This window comes from Papaver somniferum, chromosome 8 (genome assembly GCF_003573695.1).
Source record: "Papaver somniferum cultivar HN1 chromosome 8, ASM357369v1, whole genome shotgun sequence".
Taxonomy (NCBI): domain Eukaryota; kingdom Viridiplantae; phylum Streptophyta; class Magnoliopsida; order Ranunculales; family Papaveraceae; genus Papaver; species Papaver somniferum.
This window is the reverse complement of record NC_039365.1, coordinates 105,444,252-105,461,523: the sequence shown is the minus strand read 5'-3', so window position 1 is coordinate 105,461,523 and position 17,272 is coordinate 105,444,252. Positions and strand designations below refer to the sequence as shown.

The following is a 17,272-nucleotide window of genomic DNA, read 5'->3' as shown; positions in this document are numbered from 1 at the left end:
ACCAGAAAGAAAACCAGGCGTCTCACAACTACATAACTCAGAAAAGCCCGTCCAATAGATTTAAATTCCTTGAAAGCATCATCTTCAACCTGTTTTGGTATCTTCCAGTCCTACTCTTCAAGTCCTGAATAACCTTTCCCACATTTTGGGATTCCACGGCCAGAGCCTTATCCTCTTCCAAAATGGCTTTTGCGGCAGGAACGACGTTAGCAAGAATACTGGCTCTGTCAAACTTCAATGTCAAGGCGATGCCACAGCCAACTTATATTAAACTCAAGGGATTCACAGGTAGACACCATGTTTTCCCACCTTTCAATAGTTGATTCTGTGACGTCGCGGATGGATGTTCCTTCCATTTCAACAATCATAGGCAGAAGACAATTCACCGTGGTAACCAAAGCCGACGAACAATGCTTCACCACGATTTTGGTGGCAATATGGCCATATCTTCTCCATATTTTCGTATACAGAGTCACGAATTCCTTTCACACTAAGAATTTACCGATGTTTCGGTAGCTAGAAGATAAACACTTCATGCGGATTTCAAATGACAAGCCTACATTGGGATATTCATTGCAAGAGATACCCAAATCAGTATTTTCCAGATCATCAGCGGTCGGTGTGCTCGGGTTCGAAGAAAGGGGGCGGTCAGATCATTATCATCAACGACGGTCATACATGTCTCAATTGGATATCTCTGCGTAAAAGAAAGTCTTCATTCGTCACTCGCCAGCAATAATAAACAAATATCTATTGGTTAACGAAAGCATACCGGTATGATCTTCTTGCCTCGAATAATCCGGATGGGGGAATTGTTGTAAGATTCAGACCGCCTGCGCTTGACTGAAGAATCTAGCTTGCTCGAGGATGATTCACTTCTGCTCGACATGATGAAAGAAATATGGATTCAACAAGAGAAATCTCTGCCTTGAACTGGGAAAGACGATGCAGTTTCACCAGCATATATACTGCAGAAGCCCTAGAGAGAAACGGATGCTGAGCAAACGCGATGAGCCTACATGATAGCCGAAAAATCAGCCTCAATGAAATCTCGTCGAAACCTTAATGAAGATAAAAAAAACTGTTAAACATTCAAAGGAGGAATACGTTTCCTAGCTCGGAACCCTGGCGTGGACGCGTACCTGGAATGTACTCTCCTTTCCACAGAGGCATCAACCATGCAAGAAGACGGCCAACCCAGCGCCAACATCTCGCGCCAACCCAATCCAACAGCCCCACAACCAAGCCAGCGCCAACGGCTCCACGCCAAAGCCATCATCATCTCCGCGGCCAAGACAGCAGCATCACGACCAAGCCAATCCAACGCCAACGGCTCCACACCCTAGCCAGCACCAACAGCCTGCATCCTCCCAGCGCTAGCTTTTCTGCTCGATAGACGATGCACCTGCATCCTTCTCAGCGCCAACTTTTCCGCTCCTGACAAGTGCCATCCGCAGCCCAAGCCAACTCCAACCGCGTCCTAACCAATTCCCTAGCCAGTAGCGCCATGAACCATTCCTCAACTAGTAGCCAAAGATGCCGCACTAGTGGCACATCCCATGGCCAAGACGAATTTATACAAAAGCCGCCAACACAAGGATCACAGATTCCTCATGCCTTCCACCAAAGGTTAGTTAAATTTCCTTGGCAATCTCTTCACGTCTTTCTCTTTCGATTTTACTCTCGTCCGTCACCATCTCATGCTTACCCCGCAACAATGCCACTGTTACGTGCTAAGCAGCGGACTTAATGTTGATGGTGGTTTTTAGCTTAGGGTTAAAATCGTAAAACCTTGCATCTGACGTCACTCTGCAAGGAAACGGTGCCGTGAGTGCTAAACTCTCCACCAGCGTATTTATTGATCCATTCAATATATTTATATGAAATTTATCCAGACTGGCGAATATAGCAACCATCCCAAACACTCTGTAAATTTCGACACCTCGCCAATACAAGACTCACTGAGTACTTTCATGTGCTATGTTCCCCGGCAGAACCCTTAATATCGGTATGGCATGACGGATTTGTGTTCACTCGCAGCGGAGTAGCATGAACCTCCAAGTACCAAAGTTAAGGCCATTGCACGAAATGCTTAGACGGAAAGCACACTGCATTCTGTAGATAAGGATTTTTATGGCAGCATACAAAATCCATCCAATTATTGTGATAACTCATAAAAAACTCGTAAACCCAACTAATTTGCAAAATTAGGGTTTTGCGCCCCGCGCAGTACACTAGACCCCATTGGTAGAAAAACTATGCTTAGCCAAACTAAGCGATTAAATCCGCCACAGTGCACTGGAAGTGTGGCCACAACTTGACGGCCCCACTTCCCATCAACCAATCAGGTCACTTTAAATCCTCCAAACTCACACAGAAGTATAGCCACTCTCATGCCTGGCTGGCCCTCTTGCATTAACCAATCAGGTTACTTTAAACTCGCCATAGTGTTGAAAAGTAAGAAATCGCGCCAGATGGCCGCAAAGCCAATTGGCTTCCCAAAAATGCACCAGCATTCCAAGCAGCATGCCAAACGTACCAAACGCACATACCAGGCACACATGCCAGATGCAGATGCCAAACGCGTCAAACATGGCCACTCACCCCATGCGACGTGCCATATAGGCTAATTCGGGTTTCGAAAAGCTAAACCTTAATTTAGGCAAGATTCCCACACCAACGTGCCAAAATTTCATTGGCTATGGCTACCCACGCAACCGTGCTAAAGGCACGCACGAGCCATGCCATCCATGCCATGTCGCAATACCGTTAGCGCAAGTTAAAGGTGTCACTGCCAATTAAATGTAGCCATGATCGATGGCTACCTTTCCTTCTGAGATGCAATCTCAGCCATCCAAGTTCGCCACCAAACTAACAGGCTTGTGGAAAATTTTGAGCGACCATGCCTCCAAACCCTAAACTTTGGCAAAGACATCAAATCCCAGTTTGGCCACGGCGTCTAATTTCGGCCACAGTGCCAAACCCTAACCTTGGCCACGCCGCGAAGCCCTAGCTTTGGCCATGCTGCCAAGCCTTAAATTTAGTCACGGAGCCAAATCTTAACCTTGGCCATGCTACAACACTACGGACGTGGCCATGCCACTGACATGCTGCTATGCCACAGCCACTGGCATGCCACCATTCCACAGCTACTAGCATGTCGCTATGCCACGGCCAATGGCATGCCACCATGCCACAGCTATTAGCATGCCACCATGCCACAACTACTAGCATGTCGTTATTCCACGGCCACTGGCATGCCACCATGCCACGGCTACTAGCATGTCGTTATGCCACGGCCACTGGCATGCCATCATGCCATAGGTACTAGCATGCCGCCATGCCACGGTTACTATCATGTCGTTATGCCGCGGCCACTGGCATGCCACGGCTACTAGCATGTCGCTATGCCACGTCCACTGGCATGCCACTAGCATGCCGTTATGATATGGCTCCACCAGGCGTTACTATGCCAATGACGCCACTTAGCTATTGTTGATGGTGGTTTTTCGAATAGGGATAAAATTGTAAAACCATGTATTTAATACGCTGACGCCCTGCCTGAGTATAAAGCCATTTAAGAAGTGATGAGTGCAAAAAACCTCTTCACTCATTGAGTAATTCAATGTGTATGGAATTCATTCAGAATGGTGCAACAATCCCGAATATTCTATGAATTTTCCTAGTAGCATTATCCATTTAATGCATTGTATGCCTGGTATTTTTCCATGCTATGTTCTCAGCCGAACTCTCAATACTGACATGATATGACGATCAATGCTCACTCTCAGCAGAGTAACATGAATCTCCCGAAGTGCTAGTATTGGGATCTGCGCAAAAATACTCATACAAGTTACATCTCTTTGACAAAGAGATCAACGCGTTCACACACTTTTAATAAAAGTTAGCGTGACTGAACATACATTTATTTTTAAAGGAAGTCTAGACTGTTAATTCCAGTCTCAGAAACAATCACGACCACACAGTTTAGCCGCGCGATTTAGTAAGCATGGCCTATTCCTAGCATAACTAGGCAATCACCATAGTGAGCACCAGCGGGCCCATGAGTTCCCTAGCCGGTCGAACACCACACATACATCTCCCGGCGCCGTTAAAACGCCTACCCAAAGCAGGGTGGCCGTGTTGTTTTGGGAGAAGCTCGATGAGCATAGACTGTCCAGGGAAGTCTAAAAACTATCGCAATCGTCCAACTTCGCCAGCATGGTTGGACGGATTAGATCATCCCATGAATGATCAGGGAAGCGCTAACGTACACGTTGGCGGGACCACTTTTCCTTCACCCAATCGGTTTCTCGCGGCAAGGCCGTGGAGCAATGAAACGTTTGCTCGAACCATGACATGCGTGATGCTTCTAAGGGTCGCGGAAGTCCACTAGTGTCTTAAATCGATCACAACCATCCAACTTAGCCAGCCTATTTGGGTGGCTTAGATCGTATTTAGGACCATCAGGAAGGTGCACATGCGTTCACCGTCAGCCCAACATAGGCCCCACTTGATCGATCACCCAAGAGGAAGATCACGACGTGCCAAACCGCTTGGCCAAAGTCACGTGTGCGTGACTGATTCAAAACCCTAATTAGGGTTTGCGGCAATGCACATCTGTCGTAGTTCGATCATGACCATCCATCTTCGCCAGCCTAAACGGAGGGTGTAGATATAGACTCAAGAGGTCCCAAGGATGTCAACGTGATCACCGTGGGCCCACCTTTGCGTGTGATTGGCCGGCCTATGCAGACTAGGGCTCGGCGCATCGAAACGCACGCCAAAAGGTGGCATGCCACAAGGCTTTTAAACCTTTGCGGCAATGTATTTTTGTCGCAAATCGATCACGAGCACTCATCTTTGTCGGTCAAATTGAGTGGCATAGATCGAATCTTTGTGGGACCGAGAGGTGTAGACATGCACGCTGCGGGCCGTCTCCACGCATGCCTGGTCGGTCCCTCCAAAATTAGTTCCCATGCTTGGATTCGATTAAGCCAAAGAGGGGATGTTGCGCACCTCTAAAAAACCCTAAAATCCACCAAAGGCAGCAAATATGTGTCGTAAATCATCTTGTCCGTCCAACTTTGCCAGCTTGGTCGGACGGCTTGGATTAAAATTAGGCGATCAATGAAGCGTCTCAATGATTATTGTCCGCCACTCTGCCACAGGAAATGATCAACCAGATGGTGGCCCGCCCATGCGGCCTCCAAATGATCACTCGAAGATGGTTGGACATGCCGCCATTTTAAGACGCTTAATCCGCGACTTGTTCAATCAAGTTTTAAAACAACGATGCTTCATACATATCGATTGTTTTGAGATGCTTGCTTAAAAGCGATGCATTACATGCATCGAGCATACACGATATTTCATGAATATCAATTCCTTAAATAACTTAGTTATTTAACCTAATCGCACTCATTCGAGACATCAAACATGTCACAAACTGGGGGATACTTACTGGGGTATTGGTCTGGCGGTTTACAGCGTGCGGCATGCAGCGCGCCCATTACGAGAACGTGTCAGGAAGCATGGAAGATTAACGATGATGAGGGAAGTGGGAAAAGGCGTGATCATATGACAATCACCTACACGACCCCACTACTCCATCACTCAACTTCCTCCACTTTCTACGAGATGAGGATTGCACTCAAATGACTTGTATAAATAGGTTCTCCAACCTATTTCCGAACAAGACGAACAACACAAGTGTTGTCAACACAGTATCCAGAAAAACACCCAGAACTGATAGCTTACATAATGCAAGCCAGTTCGACATTCTGATACAAGTCATAAACAGCCAACACCTTCATAATCTCTAACACCTTCTTCGCATCCCTCCCTAAGATCAAACCTTATCCTTCACCTTGTGATTGAATTGAACCTGGAACGACCATTTATTGGTTTAGGCCAGAGTCTTACAAATTGATCTCTCGAATCTAAACGTACTCCCGTGCAATGCATTGTTTAGGGTTTGAATTCGCTTCTCATCAACACACCCAAGTTTACCAAGACCAGTAGAAACAGTTTTCACCTTAAACAGTTATACAACAAGATGCGGCCATAATGAACGACTACTTTTCCTCATGAGATGTAATCTCGGACATTCAAGTTCGAAGCCAAGATGATGGACCTGTGGCAAGTTTTAGGCGGCCGATCAAGGCAAGCCTAGTAGCATCATATGTTATTCTCCTGTGGCAAAGTATCTTGACTTTGACTTGCCACGCATAGAAACCTGCTGCATGTTTTACACGAAAACACCCGAGACATCAAACATGTAACAAACTGGGGGATACCCATCAGGGTATTGGTCTGGCGGTTTACAACACGTTGCGTGCAATGCGTCCGTTACAAGAGAGTGTCATGAAGTAGGACTGGCGGTAAAAGTAACGGTGTAAATAATTCATTTCCTTCATCATGGAAGCGTAATGACTTACGGATACACGATTCACTTCCCTCATCATGGAAGCATAATGTCTGACGGTTACACGTTACTCCAGTCTTCCACCACTCACTCGTTTTCACTTCCTACGAGACCAGGGTACGTTTTGTTGCGAATTGTATAAATAGGTCTCACCTATTTCCACCAAACAATAAGTTTTGGTCAGAGAACAACACAGTCTCCAGAAATCACCGGCTAGCTTTCCATCCTGCTAGCCAGTTCTACTTTCTGATACAAGTCGTAAACAACCACACCTTAAGAATCAACTATTCTGATCTCACCACTTTCTTCGCTTTCCTCCCTAAGACCAACCCTTCTACTTCACTTTGTGACCCAAGCAAACCTGGAACGGCCATTTCTTGGTTTAGGCCAGGATTGTACAGATTGATCTCTCGAATCAAAAGTACTCTCGTGCAGTATATTGTTTAGGGTCTAGACTCGTTTCTCATCCACACACAAATTTACCAAAACCGGCAGAAATAGTTTTCATCCACAAACAACCTTGTAATGTAATGTTTTTGTTATGGTACTTGAAAGAAATGCTTAACTTAGAGAAATTGAAGAGGACATCACCTATTGTTCTCAACCAATCTGCACCTAATATAATATCACACCTACCCAAGGGCAGCAGTCTTATATTTTCAACAAAGTTGTGACCCTGCATACTCTATTGGATGTTAGAACATATCCCAATACTTACAGTTTGTTCTCCATTGGCAACTGTGACTAGCATGGAAGGAGTATGCTCAACAGGTAATTTGAGAGAAGCATCTAAAGTGCTATCAATAAAACTTGTGGTACTACCAGAATCAATGAGAACGGATACCTTTATCTTAAGGACCAGACCTGGAATCCTGATGGTGTCACCAGTAGCACTGCATGTGAGAGCATGTAAAGAAACCTCAATATCATATTGCATTGGAGATTCAGTTGCTTCCTCAAAAACTTCCTCCTCCTCTTCAGTTTCTGTGGAGTCAGCATTGTCAACCTGAAGCATAAAAATCTTTTGTTTACCCTTGCAAAAGTGGCCCTGTTTGTACACCTTATCACAGTTATAACACAACCCCTGAGCTCTCCTTCTGTTCATTTCTTCTTGAGATAGGCGCTTAATTGTAGGAGAAGTATTTGTGGTTTTTGGAGTAGGGGTGAAATTAAACTTTGGAGTGGTAGGAGCTGACTTAGGTGAAGTTAGAATAGGCTTAGGTGGAAAAGATGGGAATGAGAACTGCCTATTAGAGTTAAATGAATTGGTAAAGGATCTAGTAAATGGATTGGTAGCTGAGACAGCAAGGTTAACTTTCTGCTCTTGTAGTCTAGCAAGGGAAAAATCCTCATAAAGTGTAGTTGGTTGAAACATTGAAACGGATTTACCAATTTCCTCTTTGAGACCACTAAGAAAACTCATGACAAACTAAGTCTCGGTAAGAGAAGGATTCATGTTAAGCATTAAAGCTTTCAATGATTCAAAATCCTCATAATAATCATCCACGGTTGAGCTTTGAATTAGTTTATTAAAACTACCCACGAAATTTTCTTCAATCGGATTTTCAAATCGAGCACATAAATGAAGAACTAAATCGGACCAGGTAATACGAGGTCTATTGACTTGAAAATTTAAAAACCATTTCTCCGCTTTACCTTCTAAGTAGATTGCAGCAATATTCACTTTCAGATGTTCCTCAATATTGTTGAGGTGAAAGTATCTTTCGCTTTTCTGAATCCAGCCCCCTGGGTTATCTCCATCGAATCTTGGAAAATCTAGTTTAGGGACCCTGTGATGTTGATGATGAAAATATTGTTGTTGGGTATGAAAGAAATTATTATCAGTATTAGTTTCATTGTGAGAACCACTGGCTTTCTCAGGATTTGGTTGAGTTTGACGTCGCTCAAACAGCTTCAGCAGTGTATCATATTTCGAGCTCATCGTATCAAATTTACCGTGCAGATCCGTCAGCTCAGATTTAATCTGATATTGAGAACCTCTGAGTTTCTCCATATCTGATTCAACTTCTTTTAATTTCATGATGAAAAAAAATTTGGAGTAATTTGAGCTAAATCGAAACGGCTCTGAATACCAATTGTTGTGATATAACAACAACTAATAACCAATGAAATGGAAATTGATAAAAAATGGAAGGATAAATCTCAGATCCACAAGGAATCGAGCCAATATGGTTCTGAAAAGAACTCAGCCTCACATGGTTTTTTGTTGACTTCTTCACTGAAGAGATAATACTCTCTTCTTACACATTTAATACCAATAATCGAACTCAGCTAAGACCCAACGGATTGGACACACGTGTCGCAATCTGACTGATTGACTACTAACAAATCAATTAACAAAAGAATTTAAGTAAGGCACCCATAAGAATTACTAGAAGAAGACCCCTCAGCTGAGTTTAACAGTCATATTGTGACATACTCCAAAAATACCTACAAGGACATAAAATACCAAAATAAGTACAAAAATGGATACTAACAATATAGAAAATCGAGATCAAAATAGACACATAAATGCGTCTATCAATAGATGAAACAAACTGATCAAGTTTAAGAAAATTTTGATCTTCAAGCATTTATTTTTAGAGGTTATATAGATTCGGAGGAAATGATAAGTTTGCTCAATATATAAGTTTGAAATTACTACCGGGTATGTTACTAATGGGGTTGAAACTTGTTACAGCAAGCCAAACAAACGTGTTTGTTGTTTCTCTCATTTGGTTATATTCGCATCCTAGTATATTACATGCGTTGGATGATAATGCTCTAAAGGTGATGGTAATAGATTTTTTTATATTAGTGAGGGTGGAGGTGTTGGTGGTGATAAGAGCATTTGTGTTGGTGTCCATTCAAAATAGTTATGCGAAATATTAGTTAAAGTTCAATCCAAATTATCACCTATGTTAATAAACTAATGGATGTCATGTTTGATGTTTCTTTTATAGAACCTACCTGGAGGAAGTGAAAATCCAGCACCCAAATTATTATTAGTTTTCGTAATCCAATGAATAGAAGTTGGATTACTGTTATAAATATACTGAAAAAGCGGGGGTCTAACAACCACACCGGATATTTTGTTTTGTAAATCTGTATGGACTATCTCCAATATATTTCCAAGAGAATCAACTAGACAGTCAGACTCAATCAAGGAAAATACATCCAAGAGTTATATCTCTGTTTCTCAATGTAATCAACAAATCAATCAGATAGAAATCCGCGAGCCTGATTATTATGAGAAACAACTTGAACGGTACCAAAGACCAATGTTCAAGTGTCAATCAATTTATATGACCAACCAAAGGTTGGATTATCTAATTGATTGAACTACGCACAACCTGTGATATTTCAATTATATAAACAAATATAATGCGGAAAACAAATAACACAAACACCAGAATTTGTTAACGAAGAAACCGCAAATGCAGAAAAACCTCGGGACCTAGTCCAGATTTGAACACCACACTGTATTAATCCGCTACAGACTCTAGCCTACTACAAGTTAACTTCGGACTGGAATGTAGTTGAGCCCTAACCAATCTCACACTGATCAAGGTACAGTCGTGTTCCTTACGTCTGTGAATCCCAGCAGGACTCTACGCACTTGATTCCCTTAGCCGATCTCACCCACAACTAAGAGTTGCTACGACCCAAAGTCGAAGACTTGATAAACAAATCTGTCTCACACGGAAAAGTCTATTAAATATATAAATCTGTCTGCACAGAAATACCTACGATTTTTATTCCGTCTTTTGATAAATCAAGGTGAACATGAACCAATTGATATATCGGACTTATATTCCCGAAGAACATCCTAATATTATCAATGACCTCACAATAACTTAACCGTATGGTAGCGTAATAAGATATTGTGGAATCACAAAGAATGAGACGAAGAGATTTGTGATTATTTTTTATCTTACCTAACGGAGATTAAATCTCGAGCAAATCTTAGAGAAGATAGTGCTCAATACGATTGAACAAAGTAAGATTAAAACACGCAACTACATAGAAAATAGTTGGGTCTGGCTTCAGAATCCCAATAAAGTCTTTAAGTCGTTAACCTATAATGGTTTTAGAAAAACCTAGTTTAAAAGAGAATCGACTATAGTCGCAACTAGTATTACACATAAGGTGTGGGGATTAGGTTTCCCAGTTGCTAGAGTTCTCCCTCATATAGTCTTCAAATCAGGGTTTGATAGCATAAGGTGTGGTATAGTCTCCACATACCTTTTGTTGATGAAGTTACTCCAAGCTCTCCTCATTAGATCTTCGTCTTCAATCGATGAACGCCGTGAAGTCTAAAAATCAACTACACATTCTATCATAATCCGAGACATAGCTATAAGTAGACTAGAAATCAAGACTTATAGTTTTGATCATCTAACTTGACAGACAAGCTTGAGATAGCAACGCTTGCGAGTTCGACCGAGCAGTGCTCTAACAAGTTTCACTTGCAAGGCCTTCACGATCCATCTTACTGAATTCCTCACTACGCAATGCTGTAGTGACCTCATCATATGTCAATTTTATTTTTACCGTGCATTAAAACCTTAAACACGGGTTCATACCTTTCAAGAAGAGAGTTTATCAGACACAAAGCTTGTTCCTCGTCCTCGATTTTCTCATCATAGTTTATCAACCCAGCAAGAAGTTTATTATATGAATCTACGTGCTTTGTCAGAGTTGCACATTTTTTCATGTTATAACTGTACAAATTTCTCTTAAGATGTATCCTATATTGGCCACGTTCTTCACAAGGTATTTTTTCTCTAGCTTTTCCCAGAAATCCTTAGCTGAAGTCTCATGCTGATAATTATCTCTTACTGTCGTTGCTAAACACTTTCGAATCGAATCTACACATAATTTATTCATTTTGTTCCACTGCTTGTCAGACATCTTCGTTGGCCGACCTTCTAGAGCTTCCTCTAGGTCTAGATGACCAAGAGCATCCATTACACTTGTTCTCCATAAACCAAAATTATTGAACTTGTCTACCTCAAGTTGTGACCTATGCGAGTGGAGTATTTCTTCTTTTGTTTCTTTATCTTTGTTTGTCGACTCCGATTGTTCTATCATATTCTCTGGTTTATCCGTATCAAACATTGTTCACTAAAAAACAAATATGGATAAAAACAGCGTACCAAACATTGTTCACTAAAAAACAAACATGGATAAAAACGGAACATTTGAGATCAGAATTACCTCGAATAATCTTCGGAAAAATAGCTTCACTTAGACTGCAATATGAATACCCGTATACATGACTACCACACGCGGTATCTTCACTTTTTCAAATCACGTTCCCGTTGGAGGCAATTTTTTTCGTTGAATCATTGAAAATGTGGCTTTATATTTAAGACCATTTGAATGTCTCGTTGGAGATGCACTTAGAGGGTTGTTTTTCATGGGGCTCCACACGAAACTGAAAGATGTGGAAGAATATTACCTGTCCACTGTCATCAAAATCAAAGCAACACGCATCTACTTTTCACTGTCCACTTCGTGGGTAGTTATGCACGGTTATTAGTGTTTATATCTGCGTACAAGCCAAAAGAGAATCATAAAGAGAATCATTTGATCGAATACGTTGTGAATTTGTTAGAAGAGATAGCTAGGGAGATGCATGGGATGGTAAGGATGAGAGTATCATCCTTCTTACGTGTAGGTTCAAAGACGCTTGATCTAATGGAAGAGTTGTTTAGTCCTCCATCTCTTAGGTCTTATCTTTCTGAGTTCATCTCTTCTTTCATTTTCGTCTTCGTTGGTGTCGGATCAGCCATCTCTGCTGGTATACTTTTTATCTCTTTTTTCTTTTCTTTTTCTTGTTTGGTAACAAAAATACGAATTGAACCTTTGAACTTGGCTATAACCGGTACCTACTCAAAGGTCACAATGCAAGATCAACCTTGCTGCAGTAACTTCATAATACAATTCAGTTCCATTATATCATTCCAGTTTTAACAATTTAGAGTTTTATCTGATTGTCTTCTTAAATTAAATTAACTGCCACATTTGCAGGTAAGTTGATGACCTCGTCAGATGCACAGTCAAGAGAGACAGACTTGTTAGCAGTTGGAGTGGCCCATGCATTTGCTTTTACAGTGGCTGTTTATGTTGCACCGGGCAGCCATGTAAATCCAGCAGTCACATTCGCATTTGTTATTGTACGAAAACTCAGCATTTTGACTGGAATTCGTCACTTGATTACTCAGTTGCTGGGTTCCACCTTAGCATGTTTACTCCTCATGCTGGTCACAGCGGGACAGGTAATTTTGATCGAATATTAACATTTCTGTATGTGGAATTTCGTGATAGTAAATTACCATAGATGAAGAGAATTTGCCTGAACCAAGTCGATGAAGTTCTGGTGCGATATTAAATTTTTGGGTTATTTCTACAGGCAATACCGACACATGGATTGGATGATAGGGTGACCGTATTTGGTGGCATTTTGATTGAAGGAGTAGCAACATTTACCTTAGTATACACAGTCTTTGCATCCAGGGATCCGCAAAGAAGATCATCTGACGGCATAATTGGAGCCATAGTAACAGGATTCATAGCTGGTGTTAACATCTTGGCCGTTGGTCCTTTTACAGGTGGTTCAATGAACCCAGCCAGATCATTTGGACCATCCATAATCACCAATGACTTTAAAAACCACTGGGTTTACTGGTTGGGACCTCTAATAGGTGGTGGATTAGCTGGATTGTTATATGATAAGATTATCTCTTCCAACCACAAACAGTCCTCCTCTGAGCCCTGAGTTGGCATAACAAAAATGGGAAATCTTTCACATTTATTGATTTATGTCAAACTTGGCTTTTGATCAAGTTGCTTATTCTCTAGCGTAGTTTTTGTTTCTAACTGGTTGTTTTTCTATTAAAAAAACTAATGTCTCGTTTGTATCATGTCTTGAGTCTCTTAACACTTGTGGATTGTGGTTGCTACTTGTCAGTTACATCCTATTCTACTGATGCAAGAAAATAAATGTAAACTTTGTTGCAAGAAAAATACCAAACACTTCATCAAGTCTAAAATTTTCATTCATCACAAATTAAAAGGAAATTAAAGCATCGCTTACACAAACATCCAAACATAAAAGCAGTACAAATGGAGATTGACTCAATTCAGAATGAAGAAACAAAGTACGTACAGATATATGTACACTTATTGCTTTTGAATGAAGATAACCAAACCAACAAGCCCCAACCTGAAACTCATCATCCTAATAGAAACAGACCTTATTCTTAAGCGTAGTCTTCAGCTGCTGGGAGAGCAGAGTAAGATCCAATGAAAACATCACCGTAGATCAAACCGGCAAGACCTCCTCCAATAAGTGGGCCGACCCAGTAAATCCAGTTTCCGTCAAAGTTACCGCTAGCCACAGCAGGGCCAAATGAACGAGCTGGGTTCATTGATCCACCACTGAATGGACCAGCGGCAAGAATGTTGGCACCAACGATGAAACCAATTGCAATTGGGGCAATTGTTCCTAGAGATTTCTTCTGGGGATCAGCAGCGGTGGCGTAGACAGTGTATACTAATCCGAAGGTGATGATGATCTCAAATAGGACACCGCCGAAGGCAGACACACCAGATGCAACACCATGAGTTGGGATGGCCTACAGAAATTAACAAGCGGGTTAGGATACCATAAGTTAAGTTGGGATAAAAAACATCAGAATCTGTCTCATAGAAATTTTCTGTCGTTTGATTACCTTGGCATCAGTGACAAACTTAAGGAGGAAACAAGCTGCGACGGAGCCGAGTAATTGGGCAATCCAGTAGAAGAGGCCAGTAATAACGGTGATGTGACCTCCAACAGCTAATCCAAAGGTAACAGCTGGGTTTAAGTGACCACCTGAAATATTGGCTGCCATTGAAACCCCAACAAACAGTGCGAATGCGTGTGCCAAGGCTATGGCAAGGAGACCAGCAGCATCTAATGAGGCATCAGATGAGACTTTGCCTGCATACATGCATATACTTTGTTAGCTGTCAACATTCTTCTAAATAAATAAGTTACATTCTTAGCACCATTTCTCGATTTGATTGTGGCATTTTTGCTCCCCATGCATTGAGGTGCGTTAAGCTGTTTTTCTGTACCACCACACAGGGCCTAGGGGATTTTGTTGGTACGCGCCTTTGCCCGTGGGTTAATGGTGTGTGTGCATATAAATATCTTCAAAAAGAAAAAGAAAAAGGAAGGGTCAACACTTACTGTAAGCAAGGGCAGAACCAACACCAGCAAAAACAAAAAGAAGGGTGGCAATGAATTCAGCCAAGTAAGCTTTCAGTGACGCAACACTGAAAGAATCACCAATGCTTCCAACTGTGATCTTCACCATTTTTAAACCTCAAAGATTATTTTTTAGAGTGAGCGAATTTCAGAGAGTGAGATCAGAGGAGATGAGAATTTGTTGAATGCGTTATAGACTTTCTTAACGAGAGGCCTTAAATAGACACCGTTTAATGGTTTTCAATTTTTTCATGGTCAAAATGTGAAGAGTAGGCCACAGCCAGCACCGACTTGGGACCCACACTGATATAGAAAAACATGTCTGATTGAAGCATTTTTGCATAGCGACCGTTAGATTGGGTGCCGACCCACCGTCCATCTTTGATTTAATAGTAGCACTACGACAAGATTATTATTTTTGATTTTGGTTGCTAATTCGAATAGGAGTAAGTAATAATGATCCCAAATATTAATCAAAATACAGGTAAGCAGAGCCATGTTTAGATGGAATCATACCTAATTACATCTGTGATCAAATCGATCTGAACGGTTCTCGATGATCGATCACGTAAGGATAATTACATTTATAGTTGTTTAATCATGTTGAGGTGGTTGGATAATTATTCATGTTATGATCAAAGACATTTTCAGCTTATTTAACTGGAGAGGATTAGCATTTTGTTTTAGTTAATAAGAGTTTCCTAATCAATCATGAAACAAAGTAGTGGTTCAAAATTTTGTTTATGTATTAACTTCAAATTAATAAGATATCTTCAGACCTAAAATAATATTATTAAGATCAGAAAAATGTCTGTCTTGATAAGATTATTGTATTAAGCATTCGCTGTTCTCGTTATTTAATATTCCCACCCTCGTAGTGGTTATGGTAGTACAATTTTATTATGCTACGGAAATATAGTGTTTTTTTATAAATTATGCCATTGACATGATATTAGTTAGTAGTAATAATGGTTGTTTAAGCACCTTAATCCATTTTGATTTTTGAGAAACTTTTAGTAACAGATAATCTATGAAATTATTGTTTTAGACCGACCAACGACGAACATCCTATTCCACTACCTTCTACTGCGAGGATTGTGAACGGGTCCGACTAGTGGAGGGACAAAAAGACACGGATAAAATGCGCCAAAGGTGGTTCCCCCTTCCCACCGCGGATCATCACAGGTGCATTTTTTTGTGGCGCTCCGGATGGGCGCTACATCACCTTTATCTTACTTTTTTCTTAATCTCTTTAACATTTTTGAGTTCTATCCCATGGTTAACATTTTTGAATTTGGACGCCTCGTGTAGTCGACCAAACATTTTAAAGAAGTAATCTTTTTTTTCTAGATTTTTAGAAGAAATTTTATTTATAGAATTAGCCATTCAAAGAGTTCTGATGCTGAAGGAAAATTACTGTAGGAAGTAAAACTTAACTTTGTGTCTTCTCTAACCATTTTGGAAAATTTATCCGCAACTTGGTTATGATTTCTACTAGCGTAAGAAAAAATGTGGATATCAAAATTACTACCGGTGTGTTTGATCTCCTTAATGATGTTTCTCTGGTTCCAATGAATGTTGCAGATATCTTAAACTATATCTTTAATAACTAATTCAACATCACCTTCAATTTGAATTGTCCGTAGCTGCAAAGGTTTAGCCTATAATAATGCCTCCACGAACTGCTTTGCACTGAGCTTCTTCCAGAACTAGACAACACTCTGGTAAATGTTCCCTGCATTGACCTGCATGATCACGATAAACCAGACCAGGACCAGCTTGATTAGTCTCATAGCAAAATGATGCATCAATAGTGAAAGATATCAGTATCACGCAGCAGTTAGATTTAGGAAAATTGGAATAGGAGATAAGTTCAGTGTGTTCATCTGTGCTATCTGTACTCATACATAGGAAAAGCTAATAACGAATTTTATGCATGGAGTTATAGGGACTAAGAGATACTCCTTGATAAACATGATCACGTCTGTTTTTCAGATAATCCATGAACCAACCATTAGCTTGTATTTCCAACTTTCTTCTTGGCAGAATTGTGGCTTGTAAACCAGCTGCAACACCATTTAGGAACTGACACAACACTATTTTTCACTACACCAATATATACATTGATACATTTCCAGGCAGCCCTAGCATGTCTGCATTCAAGAAAAATATGCTCGGTCGTTTCTCATACTTGACCACATCTTCCACATTAGGATTGAACATAACAATCTTACTTCTTATAGGAATAATATCCCGAATGTAGTTCCGCACAAATAACTTGATACGATGTGCAACATTGCACTTCCATAGTCTCCTCCAAATTTCAGTTGGTACAATATCACCATCAACTTATGCATCACTGGTACTGTTTGATAGGAGATTCTAGGTGCTTTTGACTGTGAATTTTTCGTCTTTAGAAGGCATCCAGATGATATTGTCATCCATGGAAACATCCAGAAATATTTGAGTAATTCTTTCTGCAGTAGAGATGTCAAAGACTGCATAAACCAATTCTTCATTCGAGCTACTAGTATGGGCATCAACTAAGTCACTAACAAGATTGTAGTCAGCATAGTTGTCTGCCA

At 40.9% G+C, this 17,272-nt stretch overlaps 2 protein-coding genes across 2 annotated transcripts; one reads left to right on the top strand and one right to left on the bottom strand.

The window, feature by feature from the left end:
* The first annotated feature begins 12,024 nt into the window (after positions 1 to 12,024).
* LOC113302444 (aquaporin TIP2-1-like) lies at positions 12,025 to 13,387 on the top strand. The gene is made up of 3 exons (XM_026551347.1): positions 12,025 to 12,233; positions 12,464 to 12,711; positions 12,846 to 13,387. The coding sequence occupies exons 1-3, from the start codon at positions 12,065 to 12,067 to the stop codon at positions 13,209 to 13,211; spliced, it is 783 nt and encodes a 260-aa protein (XP_026407132.1). The 5' UTR covers positions 12,025 to 12,064; the 3' UTR covers positions 13,212 to 13,387.
* A 72-nt stretch (positions 13,388 to 13,459) lies between these two features.
* LOC113302445 (probable aquaporin TIP-type) lies at positions 13,460 to 14,902 on the bottom strand. Its single transcript, XM_026551348.1, has 3 exons — positions 14,670 to 14,902; positions 14,167 to 14,417; positions 13,460 to 14,070 (listed from the first exon to the last, which is right to left on the bottom strand). The coding sequence occupies exons 1-3, from the start codon at positions 14,794 to 14,796 to the stop codon at positions 13,696 to 13,698; spliced, it is 753 nt and encodes a 250-aa protein (XP_026407133.1). The 5' UTR covers positions 14,797 to 14,902; the 3' UTR covers positions 13,460 to 13,695.
* Between the last annotated feature and the right edge of the window lie 2,370 nt (positions 14,903 to 17,272).

Bases quoted from the DNA above. Each gene is read 5' to 3' on its own strand.
- LOC113302444 (XM_026551347.1), top strand. From the start codon at position 12,065: ATGCATGGGATGGTAAGGATGAGAGTATCATCCTTCTTACGTGTAGGT. The intron at 12,234-12,463 runs GTATACTTTTTA...CCACATTTGCAG, and splicing joins CGGATCAGCCATCTCTGCTG to GTAAGTTGATGACCTCGTCA. The intron at 12,712-12,845 runs GTAATTTTGATC...TTATTTCTACAG, and splicing joins TGCTGGTCACAGCGGGACAG to GCAATACCGACACATGGATT.
- LOC113302445 (XM_026551348.1), bottom strand. From the start codon at position 14,796: ATGGTGAAGATCACAGTTGGAAGCATTGGTGATTCTTTCAGTGTTGCG. The intron at 14,418-14,669 runs GTAAGTGTTGAC...GCATGTATGCAG, and splicing joins TGGTTCTGCCCTTGCTTACA to GCAAAGTCTCATCTGATGCC. The intron at 14,071-14,166 runs GTAATCAAACGA...TAATTTCTGTAG, and splicing joins AGTTTGTCACTGATGCCAAG to GCCATCCCAACTCATGGTGT.